This window comes from Rattus norvegicus, chromosome 1, assembly GCF_036323735.1.
Source record: "Rattus norvegicus strain BN/NHsdMcwi chromosome 1, GRCr8, whole genome shotgun sequence".
Classification (NCBI taxonomy): domain Eukaryota; kingdom Metazoa; phylum Chordata; class Mammalia; order Rodentia; family Muridae; genus Rattus; species Rattus norvegicus.
Genome location: NC_086019.1, coordinates 231,300,153 through 231,323,989, shown reverse-complemented (window position 1 = coordinate 231,323,989; position 23,837 = coordinate 231,300,153). Strand labels below are relative to the sequence as shown.

Below are 23,837 nucleotides of genomic sequence, written 5' to 3'. Positions count from 1 at the left end.
GGAGCGGCCGCTGAGTGGGAGTAGCATGTGGACGTTCGGACGCCGCGCAGCCGCGGGCTTGCTGCCCCGGACGGCCTCCCGGGCCTCCGCCTGGGTCCGGAACCCACGCGGGAGGGAACGGATTGGAACCTGCGGCCGCCGAGGCCTACATGTCACAGCCAACGCCGACGCCATCCGCCACTCTGTGAGTATGCGCGCCGCTGGGCTGCATACCGGAGCGCAGGCCGCGTCCGCCCCTATGCCGGGGACGCGCAGCGCGCACGCGCCGGGCCGCACTGCGTGGACGCGCGCGCGCAGGGCAGAGCACGCGCGGTGTTTGCGCGGGGTTAGATCCTTGGCGGTGAAGATGAGAAAAAACAATTTCTGTAATTAACACAGGATGTGCAGCGAGTACAGCAGGGTGTGTTTATTACTGTATGCACACCGCAGGTGGCAGGCAGAAGCATGGAAGGAACCTGGGCTTCCGCGAACCAGTTGCCTTTTTCGGGGCAATGGGGTTGTGGAGTTTCTCAGAGCACGGCTTTTTGTTGTTTGTCTCACCCTGTATCCCTGGCTAGCCCAGGATTAGCCACGTACCCCAAAGTGGTTTCAATCTTGTGATCCTCCTGCCTCTTCACTAGTGCTGGGATCACCGATGTAGCAGTAGGGCCCAAGACTCCAGCTTTTGGAAAAGGAGGGGACCGCAGTTTCACATTCAGACTGCGCGGCCCTAGAGAGCCCTTGTGACCTTCGGAGACCCTAGCTCTCTGGAGGCAGGGCTTGGTTCTCTGTTCATGGGTGATTAAAGGGTAACACCCACTTTGCGATTTTGGCGGGAGAGTTAAACTGTAGGGAGAGTTAAACTGTAGTCGCCAAGGCCTTAGCACTTCAGATAAGTCTCGGTTCCTATAAGAGGCAAAGAACAGAATCTGTTACTCCATGGCTTAAAAAGATAGCCCAACGAGTAGCAGTGGGGTGAATGAAGGCTTCCCAGAGAGGGTTGTGATAGATGCTAAAGAAGGGGCCTGGGGGGAGCATTCCAGGAAGGGGAGAGCACCTGTCATCTCAGCTAAGGCTACACCACTTTCCCCTGCCTCTCCACTCAATCTCATCAACACACATGCCGTTGCCCAGCGCCTGGCAGTTAAAGACTAAGAGAAATCAACAGGTCACACCCTGCTGACGGGCTCCATCCAGCAGCCAGACAGCTTTTTTCTGGACTTCAACAGAATTCTACCTCTTTGCCATTTTTTTTTCTTTTAGTTAAATTCTGGGCTACTTCAAGGTGTCCTTGTCTCTGGCGAACCACCAAATCTCCTGAACAGCTTGCAACAGCACCACCCCGGGGAAATGTTCTGTCTGGTGCTACCTAATCATGGCCACTTGAGATACAGCCGCCGCAGCTGTCTCAGCCAGTGTCCTATTGCTGTGAATAGGCACCATGATCAAACATTTCACTGGGACTGGCTTACAGTTCAGAAGTTTAATCCATCATCATTGTGGCAGGAAGTGTGGTAGCACACAGGCAGACATGGTGCTGGAGCAGGAGCTGAGAGTGAGACGCTGGGTCTGGCTTGAGCATCTGAGACGTCAAAGCCCGCCCCCGGTGACATACTTCCTCCAGCAAGGCCCCACCTACTCCAATAAGGACACACCTCCTAATAGTCTCACTCCCTGATGAGCAAGCCTGCAGATACCTGAAGGGGCCATTCCTATTCAAACCACCACAACCAAGGACTAAATTTGGCCTTATCTTAATAAATTCAGAGGCTATGTCTCATGACCATCCTATTAGATGGCACAAGCTTAGCAGAAAGACAGGGAGAACCCATAACAAAGCATGAGGGGTAGAGCTGGGGATCAGCCCCTTGGAACTGTACCTCAGATGCTGTAACTGGTTACTCTCGAATACAGGAGGGCCGATCTATGAACCATGTATCGCTGGATCAGAGTAGACTAAGATGTGGTAATTAGTGAGCTTTTTGTTTTGTTTTTTAAAGATTTATTTATTTACTTTTTTTTTAATGAGTGTACACTGTTGCTCTCCTCAGACACACCAGAAGAGGGCATCAGATCCCACTACAGATAGTTGTGAGCCACCGTGTGGTTGCTGGGAATTGAACTCAGGACCTCTGGAAGAGCAGTCAGTGCTCTTAACCGCTGAGCCATCTCTCCAGCCCCTTAACTAGTGTTTTTAACTTTGTCTTTTAGCATTTGAACCTCCACTACCTCGGTCAGATTCTGAACATCAAAAAGCAGAGTGTCTGCGTGGTGCATTTGAGGAACTCGGGGACGTTGGGCAACCCAAGGTGAGATGAAAACACCTTCCACCTCAGGCGTGTCTTCTTCTTCCTCTCGCCTCATATGGAAACTATTTCTCCCTGGGAACAACCTTGAGTGACACCTTTCCCATTGCTAAGCATCCGCCATGTTACTTTAGATGAATGGTGTTACTGTGTGAATATCCCAGGCTTCCTTGAGGTCATTCCTATTGTTTAAGTTCTTTCCCCCAGAGTTTTGTTATTCCCTCCAGAATCCTAGTTGAAGAAGACCATATAGCTATAAAAAAACGCAGCTTCTCTCCAGGCTGCCCAAGGTTTGTCGTCCAAGTTAGAGCAGCCCGCCCAGGTTCCATCTGGTAGGAAGAGTTGGAAGCTTTGAAGGGCTAACACTGGCACTGGCCCCTCACTCTGGTTCCCGTGGGCCAAGCTCAGTTGCATAAGGAAGCTGGCAACGAAAGCTAGCAAGTGTCTTCAGGAAAGGGCAATGGAGTCCCTGTAGGGTCAGCCTTGCCTCCGTTTACACCTTTACTACTTGATTGTCTGTAGAGCCCTCTTCCACATGCAGGGTTGTCCCCAGCCCCAGAGATACCAACCAAAGGCACACAGGGGTGCTGTATCCTCTTTGAAGTCCAAGATGTCTGCGTGACATTCAGTACTCTAAGCTACAGAAATGCCTTTGTGTCTGCCAGTCTCTCTCCCTGTCTGTCTATCTCTCTCCATCTGTGTGTGGATCTGTCTCTCCCCCTTTCTCTCTGTCTCTCTGTCTCTGTCTCTCTGTCTCTGTCTCTGTCTCTCTCTCTCTCTCTCTCTCTCTCTCTCTCTCGCACACATGCACACGCTCACACACGCATACACACCTTCTTGGCCTAACAGAAGGCTTTGGTGTTCCAAGCCTTCGAGTCTCCCTTTGACTCTAACAACTTTAAGCAAGTGTTCCGTCCAGTCCATTCCGTGTCCTTATAAATAGGCCCCTTGTCTCCTGGCTCATCATTACTTTGGGCGAGCCTACTGTGCAAGCCTGGCTGCTTGAGTTTGACCTCATGGAAAGGTGGAAGGAGAGAGCAGTGGTACATGCACATGCAGATGCTAATAAATAACAAATAAATGTAATTTTTTTTAAAAGTCTATTCCGGGGTTGGGGATTTAGCTCAGTGGTAGAGCGCTTGCCTAGCAAGCGCAAGGCCCTGGGTTCAATCCCCAGCTCCGAAAAAAAAAAAGTCTATTCCAACTGTCCTAAAGAGGTCCTCAAGACACCCCAACCCACCCTCCATTTCAACCTCAAAATGTGAATCGCAGCCTATCAGATCAACCACTGTATTTAGAGAGCAGCCCCTACCATTCTGGTCAAGCCTGCAGCCTGTCCCTATTGTGCCCTTGCAAGAGGATGAGCTGGGTAAAGGATGGATAGATGCTATTGGCAGCCACTGGTGCCTTGCTATAAGTCCCTGGTAACCTCTTGGTAGTGGAGTGAACATCTTGTAACTATGTTTACCATCACTGGGGCACAAAAGCCCACAGAAGGAAGACTGTTCCTGCAGTATAATCCTTCATCCTGTTGTTGGGGGTGGAACCCAGGCCCTTATACTTGGTACATTCATATCTAGCTCTGAGACCAGTGTAAGCAATGGTTTTATCATCACAGTTCTGATGCCATAGGAATCATCAGAGGTGATAATACTCTTCGGCATCGACAGCTGTCACCACTATTTAATGCCAGGAAATGTTCACCACTTCCGAAAGAAACTCTGTGCCCTTCAGTAGTCAGTAGTCAGTTCCTCCCACTCCCTGCTCCCAGAACCTGCTAATTAACTCACCTCTATGGCTTCATAGCAATGTGCAAGGATTTGGGGAGTCATGTTTGTCTCTTTGTTTTAGACTTCGTCTCTCTGTATTGCCCAGGCTGATGTTGAACTCAATCCTCCTGCCTCAGTCCTGGGGATTGTGCGAGTAGAAAAACAGGCTGGGGCTGGGGATTTAGCTCAGTGGTAGAGCGCTTACCTAGGAAGCGCAAGGCCCTGGGTTCGGTCCCCAGCTCCGAAAAAAAGAACCAAAAAAAAAAAAAGAAAAAAAAAAAAGAAAAACAGGCTGGATTTTGATGGTGCCATCCTGCAATCCCAACGGTCAGCAAGCAGGGCAGGAAGTTTGCCTGCACTACGGAACAATGGCCTGTCTCAAAACGAAAAGAGATTTTAATTAAAAATGAAAATCGACAAACAGTACCTATAGAGAAATGTCCTATAGGGTTTCAGCTGCATACTTGTCCCAATTTTAAGAGAGAGAGAGCACACCATGAAATCAGTTCCAGACCAAGAAATAGACACCAAGGACTAGAAGATGGCTGGGTGGTTACAAGTACGTGCAGCTCCTGCAGAGGACTCTAGGTTCTAGTTCTGTTGCTAGAACCTATGGATGGCAGCTCGCATCATCCATAATCTAATTCCATAGGATCCGACTCCCTCTCCTGGCCTCTGCAGGAACCAGGCAGACACGTGCACGTATATACATGTGAACAAACACCCATACACATGCTATAAAATAAATCTTCAAATTAGAAAAAAAAAAGAGAGAGAGAGAGAGACCATCAGTGACTTGGGCAAGCACCCTGCTCCCTCCAAGGCTAATATTAACCCTTTAGTGTGCTGCCATTCCGATTTATAGCTGCTTGAATTGGCTCCCGTGATTGTCTACTTCGTACACACTCTGTGTGACTGAGTATCAATATGCTCGTATGCAGCTCGTCCCACTACTGCTGTATTCGTGACATCCGTTCACATCGCTCCCAGAGTCTTAGACGATTCTACCTTATTAGGTGGTGGTCTGGAGCTGGAGCTTAGAGCAGTTCTTCTGCCCTGTTACTTTTATACCTGGGCATTTTCTGCTTTGGTGCTATGAGATAGCGTCAATCCAACCATGCTAAAATAATGCGTGCCTATAGGACCCTGAGAGTTTCTTTCTGTTGCGCATGCTCCTGAGGGTGGGCCTGAAGGGCCACGGGGCAGGCCGCGGCCTGTAAGCATACTCAGCTTCGGCGGCTGTTGTTGCACGTGGCTTTCCAAAGCGATTGATGCTGCCTGGCCCCTCGGTAGCATCAGAAAGCCCAGCTTGCCCCTCCTCCCATGCCTTTCATGACCTATCCCATTTTTAAATCTTATTGTTAAAATATTAACGAAGTTAGCCATCTTTTCATGTGCTTGCCAGCCATGCGGCTATCCCTGATGTAATCTGTATAAGTATTTTATCCATTTTTCTGTTGGATATTCTTTTCTATTGATTTGTATTCCAGATTAGTCCATTTTCAGATATATGTAATACAAACACTTCGTGTCTTGACCAACAAAAATTTCGTAACAAAAGCAATGGAAACAGCCTCAGTGTCCGGCAAGGGTGGCTGTGTGGAATGAAATATAATGAGCTAGGCACAGGAGTACATGTCTGTAATCACGGCTGCTCGGAAAACTGAGGCAGGAGGATCGTAAATCCAAAGCCAATCGGAGCTACCCAGGAAGACCTTGTGTCAAAGGAAAACAAACAAGGTCCTTCATTCTTATATTTTTACTTTTTAAAAAGACTCTAGAAGAACATCGAAAAGTCTTGGCAGATGCAGTTGCCTCTGGCAATGGTAGTCATTTGGAAAAGAGGCTCCTTTATGCAATTAAAATTTTTGCTTCATACATATTAGATATTTTCCATCAATTTAAAAATATAAATGAAGGGCGGGAGAGATGGCTTAGTGGTTAGGAGCACTGGCCGCCCTGCTAGAAGACCCTGGTTCAATTCCCAGCCCCAGGTGGCAGCTCACGACTGTAACTTCAGGTCCAGGGGCTCTGACACCCTCACACAGACATACATGCGGGCAAAACACCATGCACGTAAAATAAAAATAAATTGTTTAAAAACCAATAAAATCGATCGTCATTTAAGAACTAAATATAAATGAAAGGTGAGTGAATGAGGAAAGCTAGGCACAGTGTCTCTCACGGGTGTGACGTCAACAGTCACGAGGCTGTGCACTTGAAGCCTCTCAGAACTACCTAGCCAAAGGACAAAGGAAAGTCAGAGGTGGATTCATCATCTTGGTACCAACACCTTGGAGAACCAGGGTGACTGACAGAGCAGAGCTGTCGTGAACCCCACTGCTTGGGCCTCACCCACCCTCTATGTTGCTAGCTGGTTACTTCTACTGGAAGCCATTTTTTTTTCGGTTTGTGTGTATGTATTATGACTGTGCAGTTGGTGACGCGCTCTGGTGGGTCTCTTTCCCCCTGCAGCTCTCTAGACGAGACAGCTTATGAAAGACTTGCGGAAGAGACACTGGACGCCCTGGCAGAATTCTTTGAAGACCTTGCAGACAAGCCCTACACCCTGAAGGACTATGATGTCTCTTTTGGGGTACCTCTTGGCTTTGTTATTTTCTGTTTCCTCCTTGAAAACTGTAACTTAGGCTGGAAATGTAGTTCAGTTGGTAGAGTGCTTGCCTGGCATAAACAAAACCTTGAGTTCAATCTGTAGCACTGTGTACAGTTAAACATAGTAGCACATCCCTGTAATCCTAGTACTCCGGAGGCAGAGGCAGGAGGATTAGAAATTCAAGGTCATCTCCATCAACATGGCAAGGTTGAAGGGACCCCAGGCTACTCTGAACTTCTCTTAAAAAAAAAAAAACACGGGCTGGGGATTTAGCTCAGTGGTAGAGCGCTTGCCTAGCAAACGCAAGGCCCTGGGTTCGGTCCCCAGCTCCGAAAAATAGAAAAAAGAAAAAAACAAAAAACAAAAAAAAAAACAAAAAAAACAAAAGCTGATAGTGGCAGACACCTTTGATCCTAGCACTCGGGAAGCAGAGGCAGGTAGATCTCTGTGAGTTCAAGGCTAGCCTGGTCTACAGAGCCAGTTCCGGGGCAGCCAGAGAAACCATGTCTTGGGGGTGGGGGAATCCTCACATACACACAATTAATTGCGACTTATAACTAAAACAAAGAGTGACCTCCAGGCAGGGATGGTGGCTCACAGCTGTAACCCTATACTCTAGAGTAGATGCAGGAGGATCACTGAAGGTTTGGTCTATACAGTGAGGTCCAGACCAATCAGGCTACATAGTGATATCCTGTCTCAAAGAAAGGGGGGACTGGTGGAGGGCTCAGTGGGTAAAGCTGCTGTCTCTAAACCTGATGACCTCACCTTCAATCCTTACCCCACATGCAGGTGGAAGGAGAAAAGGATTTCACACCATGCCATGGACACGGACACACACACATACACACACACACACACACACACACACACACACACACACACACACACACACTCTCTCTCTCTCCAGACATATACATTCAGGATAATAATAAATGGATTAAAAAAGAACAGCCGGGGTTGGGGATTTAGCTCAGTGGTAGAGCGCTTGCCTAACAAGCACAGGCCCTGGGTTCGGTCCCCAGCTCTGAAAAAAAAAGAAAAAAAAAAGAAATTTAAAAAAGAACAGCCCCCAAGAGCAGTACCCATCTCCTAACATAGACTGTGGTTGGGTTATATGGTAGGATCATGTGACAGCCCTGCTCTGCCAAGGGACCTTGGGCCAGTCACTCTGCCTCACTGAGCCTCTCCTGCTTAAAGACAGATTCTCAGGGGACAGTGTCTGTGTTTGTTCACTCACATTGGGTAGCTCCATTAAAGGAAGAGCCCTGAACTAGCATGGCTGAAGCCCTGGGTTGAGTCTGCAGTACAGAAGAATAAGAAATAGAGTCCCGAACTCTACCTGATAATTACAGAGGTCAATTCCAGGATGCAGCCTATGGCAGTGTCTGTGGGAAAATTCCTCAGGAGTAGCTCAGCCTCCAAATGTGAACCCTCATTATTGCTGTCTTCTCCTGTAAGAAGCAGTCCATTCTCATTTCTTTTTCTTTTTTTTATTGGATATTTTTTATTTGCATTTAAAATGTTATCCTCTTTCCCAGTTTCCTGTCCATGAACCCTCTATCCTATCCCCTCCCCCTTATTCTATGAGGGTGCTCCCCCACCCACCCACCCCTTCCCGCCTCCCCACCCTGACATTCCTCTACACTGAGGGGTCCAGCCTTGGCAGGACCAAGGGCTTCTCCCATTGGTGCCCAACAGGGCCATCCTCTGCTACATATGCAGTTGGAGCCCTGAGTCAGTCCATGTGTACACTTTGGATGGTGGTTTAGTCTCTGGGAGCTCTGGTTGGTTGGTATTGTTCTTATGGGGTTGCAAGCCCCTTTAGCTCCTTCAAACCTTTCTCTAATTCCTCCAATGGGGAATTTCATTCCATTCTCAGTTTAATGCTTGGCTTCTAGCATTTGCTTCTGTATTTGTCATGCTCTGGCAGAGCTTCTCAGGAGACAGCTATATCAGGCTCCTGTCAGCATGCACTTCTTGGCATCAGCAATATTGTGTGGGTTTGGTGGCTCTACATACTTGGGCTGGATCCTCAGGTGGGGCAGGCTCTGAATGGCCATTCCTTCAGTCTCTGTTCCAAACTTTGTCTCCATATCTTCTCCTATGAATATTTTTAAGAAGGACTGAAATATGCGTACTTTGGTCATCTTTCTTCTTGAGCTTCATGTGGTCTGTGGGTTGTATCTTGAGGAATTCGAGCTTTTGAGCTAATATGTATTTATCATTGAGTGTATACTATGTTCTTTTGTGATTGGGTTACCTCACTCAGGATGATATTTTCTAGTTCCATCCATTTGCCTATGAATTTCATGAAGTCATTGTTTTTGATAGCTGAGTAATATTCCATTGTGTAGATGTACCACATTTTCTGTATCCATTCCTCTGTTGAAGGGCATCTGGGTTCTTTCCAGCTTCTAGCTATTATAAATGAGGCTGCTATGAACATAGTAGAGCATGTGTCCTTGTTACACGTTGGAGAATCTTTTGGGTATATACCCAAGAGAGGTATAGTTGGGTCCTCAGGTAGTTCAATGTCCAATTTTCTGAGGAACCTCCAGACTGATTTCCAGAATGGTTGTACCAGTCTGCAATCCCACCAACAATGGAGGAGTGTTCCTCTTTCTCCGCATCCTCACCAGCATACTTAGTCACTTGAGTTTTTCATCTTGGCCATTCTGACTGGTGTGAGGTAGAGTCTCAGGGTTGTTTCGATTTGCATTTCACTGATGATTAAGGACATTAAACATTTCTTTAGGTGCTTCTCAGCCATTTGATAATCCTCAGCTGAGAATCCTTTGTTTCTCTGTACCCAAGTTTTTAATAGGCTCTCTGGAGTCTAACTTCTTGAGTTCTTTGTATATATTGGATATTAGCCCTCTATCCAATGTAGGATTGGTAAAAATCTTTTCCCAATTTGTTGGTTGCCATTTTGTCCTCATGACAGTGTCCTTTACCTTAAAGAAGCTTTGCAATTTTAGGTCCCGTTTGTCGATTCTTGATCTTAGAGCATAAGCCATTGGTGTTCTGTTCAGGAAATTTTCCCCAATGCTCATGTGTTCAAGGCACTTCCCCACTTTTTCTTCTTAGTTTGAGTGTATCTGGTTTTATGTGGAGGTCCTTGACCCACTTGGACTTGAGCTTTGTACAGGGTGATAAGAATGGAATGACTTGGGGTTCGGGATTTAGCTCAGTGGTAGAGCGCTTGCCTAGGAAGCGCAAGGCCCTCGGTTCAGTCCCCAGCTCTGAAAAAAAGAACCAAAAAAAAAAAAAAAAAAGAATGGAATGACTTGCATTCTTCTACATAGTGACCTCCAGTTGAACCAGCACCATTTGTGGAAAATGCTATATTTTTTTCCATGGGATGGTTTTAGCTCCTTTGTCAAAGATCAAGTGATCATAGGTGTGTGGGTTCATTTCTGGGTCATCAATTCTATTCCACTGATCTATCTGCCTGTCTCTGTACCAGTACCATACAGTTTTTATCAATATTGTTCTGTAATACTGCTTGAAGTCAGGGATGGTGATTCCCCCAGAAGTTGTTTTATTGTTGAGGATAGTTTTTGCTATCCTGGTTTTTTGTTCTTCCAAATGTTCTTTCTTTCTTTTTTTTTTTTTTTTTTTTTTTTTTTGGAAGTTGGGGACCGAACCCAGGGCCTTGCACTTGCTAAGCAAGCACTCACCAAATGTTCTTTCTAAGGCTATGACGAATTGAGTTGGAATTTTGATGGGAATTGCATTGAATCTGTAGATTGCTTTTGGCAAAATGGTCATTTTTACTATATTAATCCTGCCAATCCATGAGAATGGGAGATCTCTCCATCAGATCTTCAATTTCTTTCTTCAGAGACTTGAAGTTCTTGTCATACAGATCTTTCACTTGCTTAGTTAGAGTCACACCGAGGTATTTTATATTATTTGGGACTATCGTGAAGGGTGTCATTTCCCTAATTTCTTTCTCAGCCTGTTTATCCTTTGAGTAGAGGAAAGCTACTGATTTGTTTGAGTTAATTTTATATCCAGCCACTTTGCTAAATTTGTTTATCAGGCTTAGTAGTTCTCTGGTGGAACTTTTGGGGTCACTTAAGTATACTATCATATCATCTGCAAATAGTGATATTTTGACTTCTTCCTTTCCAATTTGTATCCCTTTGACTTCCTTTTGTTGTCTGATTGCTCTGGCTAGGACTTCAAGTACTGTATTTAATAAGTAGGGAGAGGGTGGGCAGCCTTGTCTAGTCCCTGATTCAAGTTTCTCTCCATTTAGTTTAATGTTAGCTACTGGTTTGCTGTATATGGCTTTTACTATGTTTAGATATGGGCCTTGAATTACTATTCTTTCCAGGACTTTTATCATGAAGGGGTGTTGAATTTTGTCAAATGCTTTCTTAGCATCTAATGAGATGATCATGTGCTTTTTTGTCTTTGAGTTTGTTTACATAGTGGATTAAGTTGATGGATTTCTGTATGTTGAATCATCCCTGCATCCTGGGATGAAGCCTACTTGATCATGATGATCATTTTGATGTTCTTGGATTCTGTTTGCAAGAATTTTATTGAGTATTTTTGCATCGATATTCATAAGGGAAATTGGTCCGAAGTTCTCTTTCTTTGTTGGGTCTTTGTGTGGTTTAGGTATAAGCGTAATTGTGACTTCATAAAAGGAATTTGGTAGTGCTCGTCTGTTTCTATTTTGTGGAATAGTTTGGACAGTATTGGTATGAGGTCTTCTGTGAAGGTCTGATAGAATTCTGCACTGAACCCATCTAGTCTTCGGCTTTTTTTGGTTGGGAGACCTTTAATGACTGCTTCTATTTCGTTAGGAGTTATGGGGTTGTTTAAATGAATTATCTGTTCCTGATTTAACTTTGGTACCTGGTATCTGTCTAGAAAATTGTCCATTTCCTCCAGATGTTCCAGTTTTGTTGAATATAGGCTTTTGTAGTAGGATTTGATGATTTTTTTAATTTCCTCAGATTCTGTTGTTATGTCTTCTTTTTCATTTCTGATTTTGTTAATTTGGATACACTCTGTGTGACCTCTGGTTAGTCTGGCTAAGGGTTTATCTATCTTGTTGATTTTCTCAAAGAACCAGCTCCTGGTTTTGTTGATTCTTGGTATAGTTGTTTTTGTTTCTACTTGGTCAATTTCAGCCCTGAGTTTAATTATTTCCTGCCTTCTACTCCTCTTGTGTATATTTGCTTCTTTTTGTTCTAGAGCTTTTACGTGTGCTGTCAAGCTGCTGATATATGCTCTTTCCTGTTTCTTTTTGGAGGCACTCAGAGCTATGAGTTTTCCTCTTAGCACTGCTTTCATTGTGTCCCATAAGTTTGGGAAATGTTGTACCTTCATTTTCATTAAATTCAAAAAAGTCTTTAGTTTCTTTATTTCTTCCTTGACCAAGTTATCATTGAGTAGAGCATTGTTCAACTTCCATGTATATGTGGGCTTTCTGTGTTTTTTGTTGTTATTGAAGACCAGCTTTAGTCCATCATGATCTCATAGGATGCATGGGATTCTTTCAATTTTGTATCTGTTGAGGCCTGTTTTGTGACCAATTATATGGTCAATTTTGGAGAAAGTATCATGAGGTGCTGAGAAGAAGTTATATTCTTTTGTTTTAGGATGAAATGTTCTATAAATATCTGTTAAGTCCATTTGGTTCATAACTTCTCTTAGTTTCTCTGTGTCTCTGTTCAATTTCTGTTTCCATGATCTGCCCATTGATGAGAGTGGGGTGTTGAAATCTCCCACTATTATTGTGTGAGGTGCAATGAGTGCTTTGAGCTTTAGTAAGGTTTCTTTTATGAATGTAGGTGCACTTGCATTTGGAGCATAGATATTTAGGATTGAGAGTTCATCTGGTGGATTTTTTCTTTGACGATTATGAAGTGTCCTTCCTTTTCTTTTTTTGACAACTTTTGGATGAAAATCGATTTTATTCGATATTAGAATGGCTATTTCAGCTTGTTTCTTCAGACCATTTGCTTGGAAAATTGTTTTCCAGCCTTTTTCTCTGAGGTAGTGTCTTTCTTCCTCACTGAGGTGTGTTTCCTGTATGCAGCAAAATGCTGGGTCCTCTTTACGTGTCTAGTCTGTTAGTCTATGTCTTTTTACTGGGGACTTGAGTCCATTGATGTTAAGAGATATTAAGGACTAGTGATTGTTGTTTCCTGTTATTTTTGTTGTTAGAGGTGGAATTATGTTTATGTGTCTCTCTTCTTTTGGGTTTGTTGGAAGAAGATTACTTTCTTGCTTTTTCTATGATATAGTTTCCCTCCTTGTGTTGGAGTTTTCCATCTATTATCCTTTGTAAGGCTGGATTTGGGAAAAGATATCGTGTAAACTTGGTTTAGTCATGGAGTATCTTCGTTTCTCCATCTATGTTAATTAAGAGTTTTGTTCGATATAGTAGCCTGGGCTGGCATTTGTGTTCTCTTAGGGTCTATATGACATCTGTATGACATCTTCTGGCTTTCATAGTCTCTGGTGAGAAGTCTGGTGTAATTCTGATAGGTCAGCCTTTATATGTTACTTGACCTTTTCCCCTTACTGCTTTTAATATTCTTTCCTTGTTTTGTGCATTTGGTGTTTTGACTATTATATGACGGGAGGAATTTCTTTTCTGGTCTAATCTATTGGAGTTCTGTAGGTTTCTTGTATGTTTATGGGCATCTCTTTCTTTATGTTAGGGAAGTTTTCTTCTATGATTTTGTTGAAGATATTTACTGGCCCTTTAAGTTGGGAGTCTTCACTCTCTTCTATACCTTATTATCCTTAGGTTTGATCTTCTCATTGTGTCCTGGAAGTTTTGGGTTAGGAGCTTTTTGCGTTTTACATTTTCTTTGACAATTGTGTCAGTTTTTTCTATTGTATCTTCTGCCCCTGAGATTCTCTCTTCTATCTCTTGTATTCTGTTGGTGATGCTTGTGTCTATGACTCCTGATCTCTTTCCTAGTTTTCTATCTCCAGGGTTGTCTCCCTTTGTGATTTCCTTATTCTTTCTATTTCCATTTTTAGATCCTGGATGATTTTATTCAATTCCTTTACTTGTTTGGTTGTTTTCCTGTGATTTTTAAGGGATTTTTATGTTTCCTCTTTAAGGGCTTCTACTTGTTTACCTGTGTTGGCCTGTATTTCTTTAAGGGAGTTATTTATGTCCTTCTTAAAGTCCTCTATCATCATCATGAGATGTGATTTTTTTTATCTTTATTAACTTGAGTATTTCTTATTTACACTTCAATTGTTATTCCCTTTCCTGGTCTCTAGGCCAACATCCCCCTATCCCCTCTCCCTCCCCTTCTCTATGGGTGTTCCCCTCCCCATCCTCCCCCCATTACCGCCCTCCCCCCAACGATCACCTTCACTGGGGGTTCAGTCTTGGCAGTACCAAGGGTTTCCCCTTCCACTGGTGCTCTTACTAGGCTATTCATTGCTACCTATGAGGTCAGAGTCCAGGGTCAGTCCATGTATAGTCTTTAGGTAGTGGCTTAGTCCCTGGAAGCTCTGGTTGGTTGGCATTATTGTTCATATGGGGTCTCAAGCCCCTTCAAGCTCTTTCAGTCCTTTCTAAGATTCCTTCAACGGGGGTCCTGTTCTCAGTTCAGTGGATTAATGATGGCATTCACCTATGTATTTGATGAGATGTGATTTTTTTTTCTTTTTCTTTTTTCAGAGCTGGGGACTGAACCCAGGGCCTTGCGTTTGCTAGGCAAGCACTCTACCAATGAGCTAAATCCCCAACCCCGAGATGTGATTTTTAAATCCTAATCTTGCTTTTCCGGTATCCAGTATTTTTTGGATATCCAGTATTTGCTTTGGTAGGAGAACTTGGCTCTGATGATGCCAAGTAGTCTTGGTTTCTGTTGCTTACATTCCTGGGCTTGCCTCTTTCCATCAGGTTGTCTCTGGTGTTAGCTGGTCTTGCTCTCTCTGACAATGGCTTGACCCTCCTATAAGCCTGTGTGTCAGCACTCCTCAGGACCTGTTTTCTCCCAGAGAGATCTAGGTACAGAGAACTGTGGGACCAGGTCGGCTCCAGGCACTGGCAGAAACAGGAAGGGCCCTGTCCCAGGCTGCTCCTGGGTTTGTGTGTCCTGAGGGCTCCAGGCTGGTCACTCAGGGCAGAAGAGTTGGTCTTACCTCTGCTCTCAGATGTGTCAGTGCTCCTGGTGACTGGCTTTCAGCTCTGGGCGTAGGTAGAGACTGGAAGGATCCTCTCCCTGACTATTCCTAGATTTCTATGTCCAGAGAGCTCTAAGCAGGTTCCTCTTGGGTCTGGAATGTGAGCAGTGGTGGTCTCCCCTGAGCTCTCAGGAATGTCCGCATTTCTGAGAGTCCAGCTCTCTCCCCCATGGGATTTGGGTTCAGAGAGTTGTGGGACTGGGTCAGCTCCAGGTTCAGGCAGAAACAGGAAGGGTCCTGCCCCTGACTGTCCCCAGGTTCCTGTGTCCAGAGGGCACTAGGTGGATTCCTCTTGGGCCAGGAATGTGAGGAGAAGTGGTGGTCTCCCCTGAGCTCTCAGGATTGTCTGCACTTCTGAGAGTTCAGCTCTCTCCCCCTGATTTCTTTTTTGCTTTTTGTTTGTTTTGTTTTTGTTTTTTCTTTTATGGACGCAGAGTGTCTATGTAGCTCTTGCTATCCTGGAACGTTCTGTGTACACAAAACTGGCCCTGAAAGATCCAGTGGAACTAAAAGCATGCATCACCAAGGCTGGCGCACCGGGAATTCTAATGCACATCCCCGAGCCCAGCCCACAGAATTTCTGACTGAATTAGTGTGTAATGTGCCCTGGACGAGGAACTGGTCGTGCAGATCTTCCCTATGTATGGCTAAGACTTCTAGGGAAGTTTACTTGCTGGCCACCAGGTGGCAGGCTATGCAAGGATCTGCTTAGGCTTTTAAAATGGGGAGAAAAATATCTCCTTCTTTTCTTACCCACCCCCTCCACCACACCCCCAATCCCAGCAGAGGTTAATCCTCTTGAGAGCAATTCATTAATACCAGGAAATGTCATGAAGTGTGCATTTTGGAGTAAATCACAGGATTATGTAGGACAGATGGCTGTCAAAGTGATGGGGGCAGTGGTAAAACATACTTTCAGATTCATTATTTTTATTCCTAAATCAGAAGCCACATGTATGTGAGGGTACCTGGTCTAACATGACGTCTCCCATGTGCCTATTTTTACTTCTACAGGCGACCAGGTGACAACAGTCTTTGCATTTTTTGTTCTGCAGGGTCAGGGCCAATCTTTACTAACCCTAAACCTGGCCAACTGGGATTGTTTCTGCTCTGATTGGTTGGTGTGAGGGTCTCCTCTGATTGGTCACTGTTCCTTAACAAGTGCTTAGAGTTTCGTTTCTCTCTATTATGGTTTGATTTGGATGCCCTCTAAGAGTCATGTGTTGAAGGCCAAGTTCCCAGCCAGTGGTGTCACTGAGAGGTGATTGGGTCATGAGGTCCCTAACCTAACTGAAGCATTGATATGGTGCTGGAGTCTCGACTCTGTGGACCACTGAGGGGATAGTGGAGAGTATGGAAGAAGTAGGTCATTGGCGGTGTGTCTTGAAAGATGTTCCCGGGTTGGGGATTTAGCTCAGTGGTAGAGCGCTTGCCTAGCAAGCACAAGCAAGGCCCTGGGTTTGGTCCTCAGCTCCAGAAAAAGAAAAAGAGAGAGAGAGAGAGAGAGAGAGAGAGAGAGAGAGAGAGAGAGAGAGAGAGAAAGATGTTCCTTACCCATGGCCTCTTCCCCCTCTTTGCTTCCTGCCTGCCATGAGGGATAGTTTCCCACTGTACCCTTCTGCCACTGTGGTGCCACAGCCCCGAAACAACGTAGCCAGCCACCCGTGGACCGAAGACTTGGACACCGTGAGCCAGTGTAAATCTTTCCTTATGTTTTCTCAAATACTTGTCACAGCAAGGAAAGTCTGAATAACATAGTCCCCTCCCCTGTACTTAAATATATCCACACTCCCAAAATGGACTCACATTGGCTAAAGAATGGCAGCGGAGAGCTGAAAACCTCCCTGTTGCAGACAGTCCTCAATGCCATAATGCCCCTGGTAAGCCAGCCAGTGTAGCAGCTGGCTTATTCCCCCTGCCTCTGTCATCTGGAATAGTTGAAAGTCCTGGGGGAGGAGTCCAATTACTGTAGTCTGGCTGATAGGAGGTACGAGCTTCCTGACCTCCACCTTGGCAGCCTTGCCCTCCACTTTGGCAGATCGTACCATAGGGTGCGCTTGGTCACTGTCCATTGACTCATTCGTGCACAAATATAATATCATTCCTGCGTGTAGATGCTGACTGAGTATCTGAGATTGGGATTGCATATTCTTAGGAACTCAAAATGGTGGGAATGGGGGTCAGGGGAGAGCAGGCTTCTTCACATACAAGTTGCTGTTGAAGTAATTCAAAGCAGGAGAGAGGCTGCAAGGCCTCTGCCATGTGGAGAGCTCCAGGCCACCTTCCCAGAGACACCTGCGAGGTCCTGGAGCAAGAGGGGACTGCGGGAAAGATGCTGGAAGTGCCTAAGCACTGTGAGCTTGGTCTCCCATGGTGGCTTCTGCTTGGTTGTACTTGGTGTAGGAGCACACATCTGTCTAATTAATATGCACTCGTGGCTCTCTCCATGACTGGGGATCATAAAGTAAATTGAGGGTGCAGCGGTTAGGAGAGCTGTCCCTTATAAGGTCACTAGCTGACAGGTACAGGTGTGGAGCCCTTGAGGAAGCCAGCCAGATGTTGAGAGCCAGGCTAGTTGATGCAGCCTGTGCAGGCCCAGGCTGGTTAGGAAGGAGAGCGGACCTGGAAGTCACATCTGGAGAGTTACTCCTTGGTATTCATGTGCTTGGAGGCCATCTTCAGGCCTCACCATGTAGGGTGAAACACACAGGGGACAGTTACTGCCCGAGTAAGTCAGAGGTGACTGAGTTCAGCTAGAAGCGTAGAGCTGTAGAGTTGGGTAAAGAGCCATGTGTTCGGGGACTGCTGGGCTTGGGGGATTCATGTCTAATGTATACAGTGTTTGGGAGGAATTAGCATTGAATGTGGATACAGGGTTTCAGTTTTACAATGTGGAGATATTTCTGAATGGCTCTAGAGTAACAATATGAACGTACTCAATACCACGCTACTGTGTAGCTCAGTCAAAGGCAGATTTAAGGGTTCTTTCTCACAGATAAAAGAGAGAGAATATATAAGCTAGCAGCTGAGAAGGAAGGTTCAGGAGGAGGAAGTGGTTCCCTACAACAAGAAAAACTGGTTTTGAGCCCAAGCGGCCCTGCCTGTCAGCGACTCTGCTCTTTGCTAATGTTCCAGTTTGGTTTTCGCACTGTGAACCTCGAGACAGTGATTCCTGCCTCCACACTGTGCTTTTAGTTGAAAACAGTTACGTCACCTAGACCCAGATCCTGGCACACACTGGGCCCTAAGTCAGAGGTTCTCAACCTGTGGGTTGTGACCCCTTTCCAAACTTCTATCTCCAAAAATACATTATGATTCATAACGTTAGAAAATTTATAGTTATGAAGTAGTAACAAAAAGTTTTATGATTGTAGGTCACCACAACACGGGTATTAAAGGGTCTCCATATTAGAAGGGTTGTGAACTCCTGGTCTAAATAAAGAAGGGTGAGTGTGTCTACTGAGGGCCTTGCTGTGTTTGTTCTGCCTCTGTGCCCACATCTCCCTCAGGAACTTGTGTAGGTTTAGTTTGTGTATCTTGTTTTTTTTTTGTTGTTGTTTTGTTTTGCTTTGCTTTGCTTTGTTTTTTGATAGAGTTTCATGTTGCCCAGGCTAGCCTCAGCTAGGAGGTAGCCCAGGATGGCCTTGAGTTTCTGATCTTCTACCACCTGAGCCCCGGATTACAAAGCCTGATGCACGTGGGGAGGAAACCCAGAGCCTTCCTTGTGTGTCATGGGCAAGCGCTCAGCATTGGCCCGATTTCTTTGCTTGTTGTTTTATTTGAATCAGAAAAGAAAAGTTACTATTTAAAAGAAGAAGAAAAAGAAAAATAGACAGACGGGTAGGCAGGCAGAAGGGAGTTGGGCATAGTGACATATGCCTGGCACGTGGCAAACAGAGGCACAAATATTGCAAGTTTGTTGTCCTCCTGAACTACCTAGTAAAACCCTATCTCAGAGAGAGAGAGACAGACAGAGACAGACAGAGACAGAGAGATCATTACCGTCCCCTCCCGTCTCCGTCAGTTACATTATCATCAGTCCCAGCCTCTAGCGTTTATATAAGTGGCTGTGTGCGTTTGTGACAGTGTGCTGTAGAATCGTTCCAAGACTCCTGGTTGGATGAGCTCTCTGCAGAGTGCAGAGAAAGGCCGGGTGCATCTGGGCAACAGAGGCTCCCACCTGCTTACCAGAAGCAGTACAGGCCCTGTCCGGGTGTGCTTAGTGCCTGGCCTTTGTTTCATATCCTGCCTTCTAAGGGGACAAAAGCCTTCAGAGTGAAGGGCTCCTTTGTTGAGTGCTTTCAAATTTAAATGTTCTTTTATTGGGCAAAAATGGACCGGCCAGCCTTTTGAGAGTGTGAGGCCTTTTAGAGGGGAATAAAGCCTATGGAGTCTTGAGCACTTGCTGGGTGCCTGGGAAGGGTCTGGAAATAACCCAGGTAGGCTGGGGCCGCGCCTCGCCTCCGTTCTTCTGAGACAAACAAGGCATTGAATGCTTTCTTCTCTTTTTCTGTTTTGAGTTCTGTTGTGCAGCCTGCTGGCCTCAAACTCACCATCTCCCACCTAAGCTTCCCAAACCCTGACCTTACAGGTTTGGCCACCACAACCACTTTCCTTCTGGGTTTTCATGATGGACTGGTCAGGTCTGTGGCTTGGGCAGACGCCGTTAGAGTTTGGGCTGTATTTGTATGTGTTTCCTTCGGCAGTGGAGGCCACCAAGCTAGCGGTCCTGTTTACCATTGCTGAGATCTCAGGCAAGACTTGACTTGACTTGGCGACCACACAGGCAGAGAGAAAGCGCTATGAGCTTCAAGTGTTGCTCCACTCGTGGTGGGTGCAGAGATGACTCAGTGGCTAAGCTCTTGCTGCTTTATCCTGAGAGCCAGAGGTTGGATCCCAGGAACCACATCACATCAGGTGACTTACAGACCCCTGTGGCTCCAGCCTTGGGGCTGTCCTGTGTGGCTTCTGGCCTCTAAGGGCATTCGTGCACATACACTTGGACAGAACACACACATCAGTTAAAAGTAAAGCACATCTCTGGCCCACTCTGACCCTGAGAGTAACATTTTTACTATATAAGCTCCTGGTTTTGAATACTAAATTTTGTTTGGTTTTGGTGCTAAGAATTGAACATGGGGCTTCCCAGATCCTGGACTCGCAGTGCCAGTGCATCCCCAGCCCCCATTTCTTTCTTTTTTTTTTTAAAGAAAGATTTACTTATTTATTATATATAAGTGCACTGTAGCTGTCTTCAGACTCACCAGAAGAGGGCATCAGATCTCATTACAGATGGTTGTGAGCCACCATGTAGTTGCTGGGATTTGAACTCAGGACCTCTGGAAATCACTGAGCCATCTCTCCAACCCCCCAGCCTCCATTTCTTATTGGTGTCTGTTATATCCTTAGATACATGAAAGGCATTGAGAGATGAACATATATATGGGCGTGTGTGTGTGTGTGTGTGTGTGTGTGTGTGTGTGTGTATGTGTATTCAAAAATAGGAGTTTGTATAGTAAAAACATTACTCAAGGTCAAAGTGGGTCCATATTTTTATATATATTTATATATATTATATAATTATATACATATATAATCATAATACTAACTTATCTAATTTTTTCACACTTCCTTATATCTGACCTCCTAGGATGGCGTGCTCACCATTAAGCTGGGCGGAGATCTAGGGACCTATGTGATCAACAAGCAGACCCCAAACAAGCAAATCTGGTTATCTTCTCCCTCCAGGTATGTTTGGAAGTCAAAATCTGTAAGGGGTAAAAACACATCTGGAATGCAGTGTTGGGGACCGTTTGAGACGGTGTCAGTCACTGGCTTTGCCATGGCTTTACAGCTATCTATCTGCCTTGGCAGGAAGCTTGCTTGTAGTTCAACTTCTCCCTGTTGATAACTTGGTGGCTATCCCCAAGCATCAGGGTGTTGGCAAGACCTGAAGCAGAAAGAACTTTGTAGAACCTGGCCCAGACTGTTTCCTTCTATTATATCAGCGTCCAGAAAAGAAAAATCACTGGCTTGCCTTTGAAAAAGATACTTTTGCCAGGCACAGTGTTACATATCTATAGTCTCAGCAGTCAGGAAGTAGAGGCAGTAATTCAAGGCCTGCCTGACAACAAAGCCAGTTCAAAAGCTAGCCTGGGCTATCGTGTAAGACCCTATTGCAAAAGCCAACCTGGTTTGTATAATGAGTTCCAGGCCAGCCAGGGCTCTGCACAAGACACTTTCGTTAGGTACAGTGGCATATGGCTGCAATTAAAAAAATAATAATAATTAATTAGTTAATTAATTTAAAAGCTACTTTAAGGGGCTAGAGAGATGGCTCAATGTTTTTGGTTTTTTTTTTTTTTTTTTTTTTTGGTTCTTTTTTTCGGAACTGGGGACCGAACCCAGGGCCTTGCGCTTCCTAGGTAAGTGCTCTACCACTGAGCTAAATCCCCAACCCCGATGGCTCAATGTTTAAAAGCACTGATTGCGGGGCTGGGGACTTAGCTCAGTGGTAGAGCACTTACCTAGGAAGCGCAAGGCCCTGGGTTCGGTCCTCAGCTCCGAAAAAAAGAACCAAAAAAAAAAAAAAAAAAAAAAAAAAAAAAAAAAAAAGCACTGATTGCTCTAGAGATCCTGAGTTCAATTCCCAGCAACTACTTAGTGGCTCACTACCATCTGTAATGGGATCCGATGCCCTCTTCTGGTGTGTCTGAAGAGAGTGACAATGTACTCGTATATAATGAATAAATAAATAAATAAATCTTGAAGAAGAAGGAGAAGGAGAAGGAGAAGGAGAAGGAGCAGGAGCAGAAGCAGAAGCAGAAGCAGAAGCAGAAGCAGAAGCAGAAGAAGAAGAAGAAGAAGAAGAAGAAGAAGAAGAAGAAGAAGAAGAAGAAGAAGAAGAAGACGCAGCAGCAGCAGCAGCAGCAGCAGCAGCAGCAGCAGCAGCAGCAGCAGCAGCAGCAGTTACTTTGAAGACTCGGGATGTAGTTCTGGTAGAATGCTTATCTAGTAATCTATAAGCCCTGAATTCAACTCCCAAAATGGAAGGGAAGGGGGGAGAGAGGGGGAGGAATTTTTTATATTGTACTGTCTGAGAAAACTTGTACTTTGTCCTCAAAGTAGGTTAAACTTTAACTCCTGGCCTATTTCAAAGGTCTCGGTAGTTCTACTGGCAAAGTTAGGCTCAGACCCTGTCACAATGGGACAGTGATTTTAGCAGCAGCTTCGGGGCCCCCATCCTCATGCCTGCCTCACGACAGTGCCTACAGTTGAAGGAACCGCAGGGTACACCACAGGCAGGCCCTGACTCAGAACCGAGGACAATACAGAGAGAAGGAAAATAAACAGTTTCTCTGTATTGTCCAGCATTTGATCGGCAATATTAAAAGCCTTCATACATTTATACCTATAAAAGATACTTCCCATCTCTTCTTTCTACCCACAGGAGACTGCCTTCCCACCTCACCTCAGTCTCCTGGTTCTTGTGGTGCTGGAGATCTAACAATGCATTGCCCACACAGGGCCCGCTCAAGCACTGTACCACTGAGCTGTACCCCCATTCTTCTAGTCTGTCTTTGAAAGTTCCCTCGAGTGTTCTCAGTCGACTTGAGTGTCCCAGATGGTGAACTCTCAGGGTTCTCTGTTACCACCGTTGTCTGTTACTGTATCTATGGTTCTCTGGGCCATGCAGAGCTAGAATTTGAGACAAGGGTCTTATACATCTGGAATAACAACTCCTGACAAAAGCTAGCTACCGATTTGTCCATGATCCTGTGTACTAGCTTCCCATCAGCTTCACCCAGCTGAATACCTGAGACGAGTCACTGATAAAGGGGAAAGGTTTCTCTATTCGGTTTCTCTATTCGTGGTTTTCAAGGTTCAGGGTTCAAGACTGAGAGCACGCGAGGGACTCTAGTTTAGCCTCTTGTACAGTGGCCCACCCTGATGGGAGAATGTGTAGGACTAATGGCCCATCTCAAGATGGGACACAGAGAAAGATTAGACAGGTCCCCCATTCCCTTTTGTGGACACATCACAGTGATGTCAGAAACTCCCGGCAAGTCACTCCTCTTAACATTAGGAGGTAGTTTAAAGCCACACCCCAAATACTTTCTCCTCACGCCGGAAGACTGGAGCAGATGCAGCAGCAAATAAGGAAGCTATGGGGACACTGGTAAAGCTCTCACCTCACAGGGAAAGCCTGTCTTGAAAACCAAGACATAAATAGATGATACATACATACATACATACATACATACATACATACATACATACATACACACACACACACATACACACCGATTGATTTAGTCCAAACACAGAGGCTCTCCCAAAGAGGGTCCTCACTGACTTACAATGAATTTATTTTGTCCTGCAGTGGCCCCAAGCGCTATGACTGGACCGGGAAGAACTGGGTGTACTCCCATGACGGCGTGTCTCTGCATGAGCTGCTGGCCAGGGAGCTGACTGAAGCTTTAAACACCAAACTGGACTTGTCTTCATTGGCCTATTCTGGAAAGGGCACTTGACTGCTGTCCAGATTCGAAAACATTAAAAACTATCAGGCAAAGACCCCAGCCTCCTTCTATAGCTGAATGTCTGGTTTCCCATACCTGCTTCCGAAGATAATCACACTGTGTGCAACAACTCTGTGAAAAAAAGTGTGTTACCTCCCACCCTGTCCCGGATCTGACGATTTGTTAGAATTGCATCTTTGTTAGAATTGCATCGTTTCTTCCTCCCCAACATGAGACCTCTGGCCTCTTAGAATGTCTTACACCATGCGTGCTGACAACCTCCTGAAAAGGAAAGGACTCAGAGGGAGAAATGAGTCGTTCCCGCTCTTCCATTGTCTCTGAAAAGATACTCTAAGGAGTAGTTTCTAAATGCCCCCCAGATTCCACATACGCACACTTCTGAGCCCTGAGCAGCAAAGTGTCAAAAGCCCTGAGCAGCGAAGTATCAAAAGAAGCCATCTTA

The 23,837-nt window shown here is 45.4% G+C and overlaps 1 protein-coding gene across 1 annotated transcript; it reads left to right on the top strand.

Moving 5' to 3' along the window:
• On the top strand, positions 1 to 23,533 carry Fxn (frataxin). The gene is made up of 5 exons (NM_001395132.1): positions 1 to 184; positions 2,191 to 2,288; positions 6,530 to 6,650; positions 20,503 to 20,600; positions 23,236 to 23,533. The coding sequence occupies exons 1-5, from the start codon at positions 26 to 28 to the stop codon at positions 23,384 to 23,386; spliced, it is 627 nt and encodes a 208-aa protein (NP_001382061.1). The 5' UTR covers positions 1 to 25; the 3' UTR covers positions 23,387 to 23,533.
• Positions 23,534 to 23,837: the final 304 nt, after the last annotated feature.